Source organism: Acinonyx jubatus, chromosome A2 (assembly GCF_027475565.1).
Source record: "Acinonyx jubatus isolate Ajub_Pintada_27869175 chromosome A2, VMU_Ajub_asm_v1.0, whole genome shotgun sequence".
Lineage (NCBI taxonomy): Eukaryota > Metazoa > Chordata > Mammalia > Carnivora > Felidae > Acinonyx > Acinonyx jubatus.
The window spans coordinates 109,343,940-109,358,200 of record NC_069383.1 but is presented as its reverse complement, the minus strand read 5'-3'; the positions used below and the strand labels follow the sequence as shown (position 1 = coordinate 109,358,200).

Sequence of the window (14,261 nt, the reverse complement as noted above, 5' to 3'; positions counted from 1 at the left end):
CGGATGAGGGGGCCAAGGGGTCTCAGTCCTTGGAGAGCCTACCTAGCAAGGAGATATCCTTCTGATGCTATTTCAGCCCACTGCTCTTCAGACAGAGTTCCCTTCTCTACTAGAAGTGTCTCTACTCCTACTCAGTGTCCTTCTCTACTCCTAGAAGTGGGCAAGCCGCCTGACCTTCCTGTTCTTCCTTCCCACACATCCCCTAAGGCTGTCAGGGTCCCTTAGGAGTGCCAGTGGGATATACCTGGCTACTTAGTAGGTGTTTTCAGTATTTCCCCCCCAGCCTGTCCCCAACCAGTCGGGGTCCCCACAGATCATCCCTCCTGTACAGCTGGGGAAACTGAGGGCCAGGCAGGGATGGGGGTCTCATTTCCTGGGGATGGGGGAGAACAGGATGGCTCCCTCTGGTATGCAGGCTAGCGGTGGGGGGGTTTCCTTCTTGAAGAGGGGACTTGGCGGACCCTTTGCAGCTGTTTCCTTCCGTCGTCCCATCTGTCCCTCCCCAGCCCGCACTGCGGGGCTCCCTCGGGGACCCTGGGAAAACACTGTCCCTCTCCTTCTCCCCGCCCCTCCCACCCGGGTTTGGCTGTACTGATTTGGGGTGGGGGCTGTGATCCAGGTCTCCCAGGCTTTGAGGGGCTGCTGGGATGGGCCCCTCCTTTTCCTCAGAACTCAGGAACGGAGGGGACGTTTTTACACAAGCGCACATCACACTGCACCACTGCCGGTACCGTCCGGACAGCATCGGAGCGTCTCCTCTGCACCTCACACTGCCCCGTGCTGTCCCTTCGCCTGCTGTAGCGCCAGCCTCCTCCCTGGCCCTTGCCCCCGGCTGGTGCCCTGCAACTTGTCTCTTCCGCCAAAGGGATCTTTCTTAACCTTTTTATTTCAATGATGAAATATTTCAAACACCCACAAAGATAGCTAATACTAGAATAAATACCATGGTACCCCCCAGTTATTGGTTTTCTTTAAAAAAATTTTTTTTTAATGTTTATTTATTTTTGAGAGAGAGAGAGAGAACACGAGCAGGGGAGGGGCATGGAGAGAGGGAGACACAGAATCCAAAGTAGGCTTTGGGCTCTGAGCCGTCAACATAGAGCCGGATATGGGGCTCAAACCCACGAACTGTGAGATCATGACCTGAGCTGAAGTCGGACGCTCAACCGACTGAGCCACCTGGGCGGCCCTAGTTTTCTAAGCTGCACAGCAAATCCCAGACTCGGCAGCTTAAAATCACGCACACAGTGCAGAAGCCCAGGCGTGGCTTAGTGGGGTCCCACAAGGCTGCTCTCAAGGCATTGACCAGGACTGGGGTCTCGGCAGAGGCTTAACTAGGGAAGGGTCTGCTCTGCTACCAACCTCGCTCAGGTTCTGGCACAACTGAGGACCCTGTGGCCGTAGGATTCACAGCAGCTTGCTCCTTCAAAGCCAGCAACACACAGACACTCTGCAGGAGAGTGGCTAACACCAGGGAGTTTTATATAATGTCCCGCAATCCCGGGAATGGCAGCCTATCACCTTTGCCGTATTCTATTGTGATATACATGTCCCAGGTCTTGCTTCCTTCCAGGCTGCAGACACCAGGAGGCAGGAGAACCGAGGCAGCTTGCAGTCCCTCTGATGCCCCCTCATCTCAGGTTAAGAAAGAAAACATCACAGGGGCGCCTGGGTGGCTGAGTCAGTTAAGCGACAGACTTCCTGTCAGGTCGTGATCTCGCGGTGTGTGGGTTCGAGCCTCGCGTCGAGCTCTGTGATGACAGCTCGATGCCTGGAGCCTGCTTCGGATTCTGTGTCTTCTTCTCTCTCTCTCTGCTCCTCTTCTGCTTGTGCTCTGTCTCATTTGGTTTATTTAAACCAAAAAAAAAAAAAAAAAAAAAAAAAGAGAAAACATTACAGGTGTATTGAACCCTCTGAACCTTCTTACCTGCCTTCCTTCCCCGAAGTAGCTAGGGCTTGATGACTCCCATGTAGGTTGCATTTTTTTGCTACATGTGTATGAATCCTTATGCCATAGCTCACGTTATTCTGCACGTTTTTACATTTTGCAAAATGGTATCTTAACAGTAGATTTTTTTGCTATGACTTACTTTTTTTGGTTTATTATCACGTTTATGATATTCTTTCACACGAATATATGAAGTTCTGTTCCATTCATGTTTCGCTGCTGTATATACTATGTCATCGTGTAAATATAACAATGTATTTGCCAATCCTCCTGTTTTCTATTATTTAATTTTTTAATGTTTGTTATTTTTCAGAGAGAGGGAGAGACAGAGAGAGACAGAGAGAGACAGAGAACAAGCAGGGCAGGGGCAGAGAGAGAGGGAGACACAGATCTGAAGCAGGATCCAGACTCTGAGCTGTCAGCACAGAGCCTGATGCGGGGCTCAAACTCACAGACTGTGAGATCATGACCTGAGCCGAAGTCGGACGCTCAACCGACTGAGCCACGCAGGCACCCCCCTCCTGTGTTGTATTCTAAAGAGAGCATATGCTTGCTGTTCTCATCCCTCCGCCATGCAGGAGGGTTTCTCTGGGCACAGAAGCCTAGAAGTGGAATTGCTGAGTCAAAGGATTTAGTACCCTCACATCTCCAAGATAAGGCCAAAGAATTTTCCAGACTCGTTGTTCCCATTGACACTCCCACCAGCAGGGCAGGGAATCCCCATTGCTCTATCCACATCCTTGCCAGCACTTGGTAATGTCGGCCTTTTACACGGTTACCGGTTTGTTGGGCATGAAATGGAACACCATTGTTGTAGAGAGATTGTTCTAGAACATGCCATTTATCACATTCTCCTTGTGCTTCAAATCCACCCGAGGGCTCCCCAGCTCGGGACCTGATCCAAGCTCTTGAGTTTGGCATCTGAGCCTTGCATGACCTTTGCACCCTCATAGACCCTGCCCCCTCATTGTCTCCTCAGTCCCACCTGTATGTTTTGAACGTTCACATTAAAGAAATGAATGCCTTAGGCACAGTAAAAACACAAATGCAATATAACCGTACTTTTCAAATGGTGGCTTCAGGGTTCAGACCAGAGTCCCCCACCTCGATAGCACTGACGCTGGGGACTGGATCATCATTTGTGGCGGAAGGTTGTCCTGTACCTCGTAGGATGTTTGGTGGCATCCCTGACCCCGCCCCACGAGATGCCAATAGCAACCCTACCCCCTTGTCATGACCATTAAAGATGTCTCCTGTCATTTTCCCCTGGGGAGGGAGGGCTGACCCTGTTGAGAGCACTGATTTAGGAAGAGATTCATTAATAATGCACTCCGTGGTCTGAAAGTGCTTACAGCCCTATGATGAACATTTTCTTCCCACCTGGAAACACGGTTTTTTCCACAACCAAGCAATTTATACCATTGGGAAAGGACATCCAGAGTCTAAATCCGAGGACCTTCACATGTGTGAGGCCCTAGCCAAAGGCTAATGTCACCTCTCTCAATAGACCCTGCTGGAACTGCCCTGTTTAAGCCCTGCCCAGATGTCACCCCAGGTGTCCCCAGTGCTTGTTGCAGCTGCCTTCACGTGTTTGTGGGTCTCTGCTCCTTTCCCACAGCCTGGGATTGGGAGGGCCCTCTGTGGGTGTGGGTGACACAGCTGAATTCTGCTCTGTCTCCAGCTCGCACCTACACCAGCGCAGAAAGATGTGTGGATCTGAATTGCGAATTGCATGGAAGTCACCTAGGCCCTTCTCCAGTTGACTCAGTGAAACCCAGATGTGTGCTGGGACCCCGGTGAGCAGGCCTGGAGAGGGGATATGGGAAGGTCAGGGTGAGGAAGAAGGAAACAGTTCTGGCCAGAGAGGTGGGTCAGACCTCCCCAGTGTGGGTGGGCAGGGGCATCTTTGGAGACACCGTACCCTCAATGCACAGCAGGGCTGCAGGCCTTGTGGGAGGCACCTGTGTGCCTGTGTGCACATGTGGACACTTGTGTTCGTGTGTATAGGCACACACATATTGCGTGGGGGCATGGATGCCTGATACGCATGTGGAGGTGGGTGGGGCCCTATCTGCCTACCCTGTCTGAAAGAGAAGGCTTGTCATCCTCCTTCTGCTTTGTTTTTCCTCATGGCAGCTAGCACTACCTGACATTATATTATGTTTATTTATTATTAGTTTCTTGTGTCTCTCCCGCTAGCTGTCAACTCCATGAGGGCAACGCCCTGGCTAGTGTGTTCACTGGCATATATACCTGCAGCACCCAGAGGAGTGCCTGGCTTATAGTACATGTATGCATAGGTGCTCAAGAAACATATGAGATAAGTGGTTGGATGGATAGATGAAGGGCTGGCTGGCTGGATGAGTAAGTGGATGGATGGATGGGTAGATGGATGGACGAGGAAGTGGTTGGATGGATGGATGGATGAGTGGATGGATGGATGGATAGGTGGATGGATGGCTGGATGGATGGGTGGATGGATGGATAGGTGGATGGATGGATGGATGGATAGGTGGATGGATGGATGGCTGGATGGATGGATGGATGAGTGGATGGATGGATGGATAGGTGGATGGATGGATGGCTGGATGGATGGATGAGTGGATGGATGGATGGATGGATGGATGGATGGGTGGATGGGTAGATGGATGGATGGATGGATGGATGGATGGATGGATAGGTGGATGGATGGCTGGCTGGCTGGATGGATGGATGGATAGGTGGATGGATGGATGGATGGATGAGTGGATGGATGGATAGGTGGATGGATGGCTGGATGGATTGGTGGATGGATGGATGGGTGGATGGGTGAATGGATGGATGGATGGATGGATGGATGGATGGATGGATAGGTGGATGGATGGGTGGATGGGTAGATGGATGGATGGATGGATGGATGGATGGATGGATAGGTGGATGGCTGGCTGGCTGGCTGGATGGATGGATGGATAGGTGGATGGATGGATGGATGGATGGATGGGTGGATGGATGGATGGATGGATGGGTGGATGGATGGATGGATGGATGGATAGGTGGATGGATGGGTGGATGGGTGGATGGATGGATGGATGGATGGATAGGTGGATGGATGGATGGATGGATGGATGGATGGGTGGATGGATGGGTGGGTGGATGGATGGATGGTAGGTGGATGGATGGATGGATGGATAGGTGGGTGGATGGATACATGGATGGATGGATGGACGGATAGTAGGTGGGTAGATGGATACGTGGATGGATGGATGGATAGATGGATAGATGGGTAAGTGGGTGATAGGTGGGTGGATGATTGCTGGTATGAATGTGCGCATATGCATGTAGGTCTTGACTCTGGAAGATACTTCAGGCTTCTTTGTTCTATACTTTTTCCAGAAAGACCCAGGATGCCACACATTCCAGAAGCTACAGAGGTCCATGGTGTGTATGTAGGCAGTGGGGGTTGAATCTTCCTGGAGGCTTAGGATGAGCTGTTGGAAGTGGGATCAGAGCTCTGCCTAGAGTTGCCCCATGCAGGTATGGGCTGAAGACTAGGGCACTATGGGTGGGGGGAGGAGAGTGGCTGCCCTAACAGGCTGGTGCACTTTGGAACTCGGCGGGGGGGGGTCCCCACAAATGATGCCTTTGCTCAGGCAGTAACCCTCCACTGGAGGCTAGAACTGAGCTTCCAGAGACCACGTGGACCACCACCAGGAAGGGTGTTACCCGGGTAGGGGTTGAGGGGAAAGGATCCTGGGGACCCAGTGGGCACCCATTACCACGGGCCAGGAGGGTTGAACAGGACACTTTCCTGGATGTCTTGGGGGAGGGAAAGCAGGTCTGAGCCACGTCTGTGTCAGGACCTAAGCTGAGATTGTCCTGTTACCTCTGGAGAAGAAGAGAGCCCCCCCCCCCTTCCCACGCCTCCCTGCCTGGCACTGGGCGTTCACTGTCTCTTCTACCTGTCTAGTAACCCACCACCTGACCAGCCCTCCATCAGCGCACCAGTTTATATGCTCATCGACCCTTCTACCCATCCTTCCACAGACCTGTCCATCTACTACTCCTTCCCTTCATTCATCTGTCTGTCTGTTCTTCCATCCATCCGTCTATCCACCCGTTAGGCTAGCAAACCCACATACACAGCCTTTTCTCTGTTCTAAGCTGTTCTCACAGCAATCCTATGAGGAAATGCTATTATTATTCCCACTTTACAGATGAGATGTAGAAAGTGAGACACAGAGAGGTTAAGTGACTTCCCCAAGAACACACAGCTGGTAAATGGCAGAGCTGTCTGACCTGACAGGCTGAGCTCTGAACCTCCCAGTTTTCTGTTCAACCATCTAGCCACCCTTATAGCTGTCCATCATTCAGTCCCTTCACTCACCTGTCACTGTCCATCCAGTGGCCCATCCATCGCTGTCACCCATCCATCCTGAAGGTAATGCAGTTAGAGAACCAGGGGCCCTGAGGGGAGAGAAGGCCCGGACTGTCCATCTGGCTGGGCTGGGGTGGACTGGGGGGGTGGGGTGGGCTGCCCCAGGCTGGGCAGGGCTGCATGAGGCTGGAGGGAATTAGCCGAGTGACTGCCAGGATCATCTAATTAGGAACGCTAGTGATAAGAAGATAGGATCGAGGGTGATTAGAATCCTTTTAAAAAGCCACTCCATTAATTACAGAGACAGAGAGGGGCCTCTGGCTGCTCAGAATACCAATTGGCTTCCTAATCGGCCTCCATCAGCTCGCCCTGGGGAGGGTTCCTGGGACCGCTGTGTGACCTTGGTTGTGCCCTGCCCTCTCTGGGCCTCCCAGTGCATGCACTGGATCAGGCTCTTCCTGAGATCACCTGGTCACCCAAGGTCCTCTTTCTCTTGAGGGGGGCAGACAGGCCCGCCTGAGGCCCTGAGGGTGGGCCTCAGACTGGGGACACAGAGGCCGCAAGCCAGGGAGGTTAGTCTGGCTCCCCAGGGAGGAGGCAGTCCTGACGGGGAGGATTTTTCCCACCGCACCGGTGAATGAGGACAGCAAGGGTCAGAGAGGGAAAGTGAGCAAACAGCCAGTGGTGGTCAAGGCTGTGGGGGCTGAGCTCAAGTCATGCCTGCACATCCCTGTGTCCTCACGCAGGCCCTGGGGAGGGACCCAGACGACTCTTCTCTTAACACTTTTTGTCTTAGGATTTCAGAGGACACGACTCAGAACCATTTTCGGCAGGGAAAATCACCTCTGCCAAGTTCCACACCTTCGTCTGTAGGAAGCTCGCCCCACTTGGTCCTTGGTAAGCTGGAGAGGGCCCCCCATCTTCTGGGCTCCTTGGGCAATGAGCAGCTGAGATCTGCCTCTGTGTTGTATGCCCATCCTATAAGCCCTGGGACAGCCCTGAACCCTGGGGGTCTCCAGCCCTGTCTCCATCCTCGCTGCCTCCTACAGATGGACCACCCTAGGGTGGGGCCTCAGGCTGAGCACAGGGCCTGGGGTCAGAACAGTGCTGATCTTTGCTGGGGGAGCTCCAGGACCACAGGAAAGTTCCTCTTTGCAAAGACATTACAGGTCAAGTCTCAGGCAAGGCAGGCAGAGGGGACCCTGGGTCGAGGGAAGCATCTCATCATCCTGGGTCCCTTGTCTCTTAATGGGATGTAACCAGCCACACAGCGTCCTGATTGCGTGGCCATGGGACCCTCAGGCGTCTCCTGTAGTGGTGCCATTGCCACCAACTCCCCGACGGATGTTGCATGACCCCATTAGCATCACCGTAAACGTATGACCACCCCTATGTCCACCATCAACCTCCCTCTTCCCCACCATCGCTGTTACCATCGCCATTATGACCGTCCCCACCTCCTCCAGTATCGCCAGCGATCGCACCAGGTCTCTATCATCACACCGTCACCACCGCCACATCCCGCCTCTGACGCCACCGCCACCGTCACCACCTGCCTCCACCTCGACAGTGTTCACGTTACGTTGACCCACGTCACCGCCATTAGTGTCACCAACACCATCTTCGTCTCAGCCAGTGTCACCCTCGCCACGACACCATTGCTACCGTCACTGCCACTACCATTACTGTCGTCACCACGACCTGTGTCACCACCGGTGTCCCCTGGCCCAGTGTCCCCACTGCCCACCTCCCTCCTCATGCCCCCCGTCATTGTCACGTCTGTCACCCCCACCGCCCGCACCACCTTCCCCTGAGCCACGTTCACCATGACCGCGTGCACACAGCTGCTGACCGTGACAGGTATGAAGACACAAAGTGTGAGTTTTCACGACCAGGGGACGACCTGGGCGCGTAAAGATCAGGGAAACGAGGCATCGCTGACGGTCTTGGTCTGCTGCCCCAAAGTGGCGAGATCTTAAGAGTTTGCCTGGAAGCTGCTGGAATCTCACGATCTTCCGGGAAGCTCCCCCCCGCTGCCACCCTGCCCCTGAGCATCTCAGCCTGCATCTCTGAAGTGGGGGGAGGGTTCTCAGAGGGTTGCCCAGAACTTCCTGCAGACCTCCAGTTGCCATCGGCCCACAACGGCCTCTCTCTCCTCCGCTTTCCGTAGCTCATGCATTGGCAGACTCCACCCTGGAACCACATGGGGAAGGGGATTCTGGAAAATCTTCCCGAATTCTCTAGGACGCCGAGGGGACCATGGAGGAGGGAGGCGGCAACGCTGAGTTAGCAACAGAAACTCCAGGACACCACACCTGCTGCTTCATCACCATCAGCATCAACACCGTAGCTAGAGCACATCATGACTATTGTCAGCAAGCCCTCCATTGCTGTCACAGGTCCTGTCGTGTTGAGCAGCGCTTCGGTCACCAGAGCATTGCCATCGCCGGCAGCACCAGGGCCACCCCCCACCCCCCGCATGCTGTAGGATCACCCACTCCCTAAGAGGATTGTGCCTCCCCACCTGTAGCCTGAGACATGCGGACCCTTCCTGAAGGAGTGCCATTCCCCACCTCGCTGATGCTGGCCTTGGCCTCATGGCATGAGCAAGGGTGACGTACATCCCATCCCGGGAGAAGTTTCCAGAGGCACTCTGCCTTTCGCCCGGCTCTTTCTCCCACCCTCTCTGCCACGAGAATGCCACGTTCCAGACCGGAGCCCTTCCTCATCCGGAATCCCAGATGAGAAGACGTACGAGTTGGAACCCCAGCAGCTGACAGAAGTGGGCAAGGCCTAAATGGCTGTCATAAGGCTCTGGGATGTGGGGGTTGTTACCAAAGCAAAGCTGTACAACACGCAACTTCCTCTACTCCATTGCCTTCGTCACCATCACCGTCACCAACGTCACCACCTCCAGGACCATGGCTGCCATGACCACCCTCCCCAATAGTAGCCTTTCCATCACCTCCCCATCACACCTCCACTGTCACTATCAATGGTACCCAATGACCGTCCATCCCGTCCATTGTTACGCGTCCAGGGTCAGTGTCACCACCACCAGCACCTCGTCTGTCATTATCAACTCCACTATCACCGCCATACTTACTCTCACCCCCACCACTGCCTCCACGTCAGAAATGCTACCCTAATCACCTCCACCATGTTAATGATGCCTTACTGGCCACCACACACCCCCTTCGCCATCACTGTCCCCACAGTCGTCACCGAGAATTGGGCAGGCAGGCAGCTTTCCCCAGCTCCAATGGGCAGGCCCGTCGAGAACAGGCTGTGACTGCAGTGACAGAAACAGTTACAAAAATAAAGAAGCGTTTTCATTTGTAGCTACACTCAGTGGACTTATTCTCGGTTGTCTATTTCCTCTACTGAATGATATGTGTTAGGTGTCAGCCCATGTGGCAGATGGACACGGGGCACAGAGGACAAGTCCTGCTCCTGGGGAGGTGTATGGGGGTGACAGCGTCTCTCATTCTAGGTCAGGCTTGCAAAGTGTCTCCAGATTCTGTGTTCCACCTCCTGGCATTTGGGATTGGCCAGAACCTGCTGTTCCCTGTTAGGTTCTGGGAGCGTAGCACTGACAGGAAGGGAAGGAAGAGAGAAAGAGAGAGAAGAGTACAGACAGGGGTATGGGGTAGGGACTAGAGAAAGGAAGACGGGCAGGGAAGGAAGGAAGGAGAGAAGGCAGAGGAATGCTTCCTTAAAAATTTTGTTTATTACATTTATTTATTTTTGAGACACAGAGTGCAAGCGGGAGAGGGGCAGAGAGAGAGAGAGAGAGAGAGAGAGACAGAATCCGAAGCAGGCTCCAGGTTCTGAGCCATCAGCACAGAGCCTGACTCAGGGCTCGAACCCAGGAAGCGTGAGATCATGACCAGAGCTGAAGTCAGACACTTAACCGACTGAGCCACCCAGGCGCCCCAGGAATGCCTTCTTAGGTAGGACTTAGTGATCACAACAGCTCTCTCCTCGCGGATGCGCTTACTAGGCAGTTTAGCCTGTGTTCCACCCCAACTGGAGGGGGGTGAGGGGAAGGGAGTAAGAGACGTCAATCAGTAAATCAGTATAGTTCCTTGCTAATTCTAAGTACGATCCCCATGGGAGCAAGAATTAAGGAAATGTAAATACCTAGGAACCTGTGGTTACCTCACTCACCTTGCTAGCTTACTAAGTCACAAACTGGGTGACTTAACAGAGGGGCGCCTGGGTGGCTCAGTCGGTTAAGCGTTCGACTCTCGGTTTCAGCACAGGTCATGATCTCACGGTCCGTGAGTTCGAGCCATGCGTCGGGTTCTGTGTTGACAGTGTGGAGTCTGCTTGGGATTCTGTGTCTCCCTCGCTCCCTATGCCTCCCCCACTCACGCTGTCTCTGTCTTTCTCACAAATAAATAAACTTAAAAAAAAAAAAAAAAAAAAGAACAAAAGCCCCAAACAGCAGAAGTGTAACCTCTCACAGTCCTGGAGGCTGGAAGTCCACGAGCAAGATGTCACAGGGCCGCACACCCTCCCTCTGGCCTCTGGCGACTTCGGGCTCTCCCTGCGCCACACTGCTACCCCTCTGTTCTGTATGTCTTTGTAAGGACACTTGATAATCCAGGATGCTCTCATCTCGACACCCCTAATTTAATTACATCTGCAAAGATCTCTCCTCCAAATAAGATCACATTCACAGGTTCCAGCGATTAGGACAGGGACTTAGCTTTTGGGGAGGCCACGATCTAACCCACTACACCCATTATCAATCCCGATTTCTCTTTCTTCCAGAGTTGCACGGAATGCTTCTTTCCATTTGCTGTCCTCAGACAGCCCTGGGTTTGCCTCTGTCTCTCTCTCACTGACCTGCTGTGTGACCCTGAGTACATCCTGCATGTCTCTGAGCCTCAGTCATTAAACAAACATTTACTGATCGCCAGGCACGGAACACCCCTGCCTTTGTGGGGCTGACCTCTGAGGATCTGACCCGATTAAGGGGTACAAGAAGAATGAATTCCCGCGCCTGCCTCCCTGCCTGATTCCCCACTTCGGGCCCCCTCACTCCATCCCAACAACCCAGCCAGCGGGCTAAGTGGGCCTGTGGCAGGAAGGCCTCCCTCCCCCTCCCTGACCAAGGCGCACCTAGGCCCGATCCTGCGACAGATTCTGCCTCTGCTCCTTGGCTCCCAGGAGCTCAGCCAACAGACCCAGCGTGACCAAACTCCAAATTCCAGGCCCACCAAGGTGCCCACCTCTTTGGCAGGGGCAGGCCAGGTCCAGAGCTGGGGGATTTGCCCCGCCCAGGGGGGCTGATGTCACAAAGGGCCCAGCCTCTGCTCCGCAGGGGGCCTGCCCCTGGCCTGGCCCCACTGTGGCAGTGCTCCCTCCCCCTCCCCCTGTCAGTGGAGGCGCCCACCTGTCCCTGAGAACTGGTACTATGAAAGGGTAGACTCACTGGGCAGAGCCGTGCCCGGAGCCAGTAGATTCCAGCAAGGCCCCCCCGCTGAGGGAGCCACACCAGCTGCTGCCTCCTCTGAGCCCATCCCTGCCACCCAGGCCACCGGTGCCCACCTCGCCTTCTCCCCCACCTTCGCCTCCCCCTTCTCCCCACCCGCGCCTCGGCATGGCCAACTATTACGAAGTGTTGGGGGTGCAGGCGAGCGCCTCCCCAGAGGACATCAAGAAGGCCTACCGCAAGCTGGCCTTGCGCTGGCACCCGGACAAGAACCCCGACAACAAGGAGGAGGCTGAGAAGAAGTTCAAGCAGGTGTCCGAGGCCTACGAGGTGCTGTCCGACTCCAAGAAGCGCTCCGTGTACGACCGAGCGGGCTGCAACAGCTGGCGGGCCGGTGGCGGGGCCAGCACCCCCCACAGCAGCCCCTTCGACACCGGCTACACCTTCCGTAACCCCGAGGACATCTTCCGCGAGTTTTTCGGCGGCCTGGACCCCTTCTCGTTCGACTTCTGGGACACCCCTTTCAACAGCAACCGCGCTGGCCAGGGCCATGGCCTGAGGGGGGCCTTCTCGGCCGGCTTCGGCGAGTTCCCGGCCTTCATGGAAGCCTTCTCGTCCTTCGACGCCCTGAGCCAGGGTGGCGGTGCCAGCCACACCACCTTCTCGTCCACCTCCTTCGGGGGCTCCGGCAGCTCGGGGTTCAAGTCGGTGATGTCGTCCACCGAGCTGGTCAACGGACACAAGGTCACCACCAAGCGCATCATGGAGAACGGGCAGGAGCGCGTGGAGGTGGAGGAGGACGGGCGGCTCAGGTCCGTGACCATCAATGGCAAGGAGCAGCTCAAGCAGGTGGACAAGTGACCCAGGCCGCCTGGGCCCCTGGCCTGCCACCCGCCACTGCGCCCCAGGGCGTGAGTGCGGCTGATGCTTAATAAAGGTGCCAAGTGAGTTCATGAGAACAGCTTGCCCGCATGTGGTGAGGGGTGGGGGGGGGGGGGCGGTTGCTGGGGAGCCGGGCCCCAGCCGCAGAGGGGCGTGTGCGCTCTGGCCTGTGGGTGCCACCTGCACACGTGGGCCGTGTTCGTGGTTTGTGACCCCTCTCGTGCCGTGACTGCCTATCCTTCTCGGCCCAGCCTTGTGACTCTGAGCCTGCCCTTGGCTCTCTGATGGGGCCGCATCATCCTCCCAGGGCCTCCCAGCTCCACGTCTCAGCCCCCTGCCCCCCAGTGATTTTTCATTCGGCCATCGTGCCCAACCCAAGCTGCATCACTTCACCTGCCTTGCTGTAAACCATCAGTGGCTCCCACTGCTCTAAGCATAAAGACCTCAGGCCTCATCCTCACCATGAGGCCTTAGTGGCCTGGCCCCTGAACGCCTTCCTGGTCTCACGTCCCGGCAACCCTCACTCTCTAAGCTCCAGACATACTGACCTCCTCTCTGTTTCTCCATGGAACCAAACGTCTTGCAACCTCAGGGCCTTTGCACATGCTGTTCTCCCTGGTAATTGCCCACTCATCTGTAGGCCTTTGCTCAACCACCACCTCTTCTGAGGACTGGGACCCTGTTATATAATTTCCAATTGACCCCCAAAGTAACCCTATGTAGGAGGGACTTTTGCCTGAGGGTCACATGTGTGGACACTGTGCACACGTCTCTGTCTGTATATGTCCAGCACAGAGAAGTGGAAGATGGTTTGAGTTCAGTCTGCTGCCCCAGTGGACCATAAACACAAAAACAGGAGCTCTGATCCTGTTTTTGCTCACGGCCAGCACCTACCCCAGGGCACGAAGATAGTAGATACACAGTAAATATTTGTTGTATGAAGGTGTTTGCGTGGGCATGCTTGTGTGTGTTTGTCCATGACCCTGAGTGAGGTTGCTCCAGCTGGACCACAGGGCTCTGTCCTCGGCATTGTGTCCTCAGTGTTGGCACTAGGGCTTTGAAGGAGCCACAAAAGGCACGGGCCTCACATTCTCAGACACGCTCCGTTGGGAGTGAGCTTCCCATCACGGAAGGAGTGACAGTGCCGAATTCTGATTCCGTGTGGGCCTGCCGAATGCTAGTCTTTTAAAAATATTTTTTAAGTATATTTTTATTTTGAAGCAATCTCCAGTTTCAGATGTGTCCTGCACTTTTAATTCAGCGCAATTCAAGAGATATGTATTGGGCGTATTATTATATGCCAGGCACAGCGCCAGGTCCTGGGGATACAGCAATGGGCAAGACAGACTCCTGCACCAATGAGGCAGACGTTGTACTGGGGAGCCAGAGAACAAGCAGGTGCGTGGAACATTGTCCCCTGTCCCTGTCATAATGAATGCGAGGGAGGAAATACAGGCAGGTAGGCTCATGGAGAAGGATGGGGTCAAGGGCACGGGCAGGCGAGTTTTCAGTTGGGGAATGGAAGTGAGATCATGGACCATGTAGTTATCTGGGGGAAAAGCATTCTCGACAGAGGGAAGAGTAAACGCAAACCCTGCCCTGTTGAGGAACAGCAAAGAGGCCAGTGAGGGCCA

General features: G+C 54.7%; 1 protein-coding gene and 1 long non-coding RNA gene across 2 annotated transcripts; one reads left to right on the top strand and one right to left on the bottom strand.

Moving 5' to 3' along the window:
• Nucleotides 1-2,934: 2,934 nt before the first annotated feature.
• Nucleotides 2,935-11,421, bottom strand: LOC113596466 (uncharacterized). Its single transcript, XR_008296979.1, has 4 exons — nt 8,618-11,421; nt 8,422-8,495; nt 6,312-6,391; nt 2,935-3,754 (listed from the first exon to the last, which is right to left on the bottom strand). It is a non-coding gene; the product is annotated as an uncharacterized LOC113596466 (long non-coding RNA).
• A 222-nt stretch (nt 11,422-11,643) lies between these two features.
• On the top strand, nt 11,644-12,704 carry DNAJB8 (DnaJ heat shock protein family (Hsp40) member B8). The gene has a single exon (XM_015084311.3). It carries the CDS (start codon nt 11,914-11,916, stop codon nt 12,604-12,606), a length of 693 nt encoding a protein of 230 aa, XP_014939797.2. The 5' UTR covers nt 11,644-11,913; the 3' UTR covers nt 12,607-12,704.
• The last annotated feature ends 1,557 nt before the right edge of the window (nt 12,705-14,261 follow it).

Excerpts from the sequence above, each read along its gene's own strand:
- DNAJB8 (XM_015084311.3), top strand. The coding sequence starts at position 11,914 with ATGGCCAACTATTACGAAGTGTTGGGGGTGCAGGCGAGCGCCTCCCCA.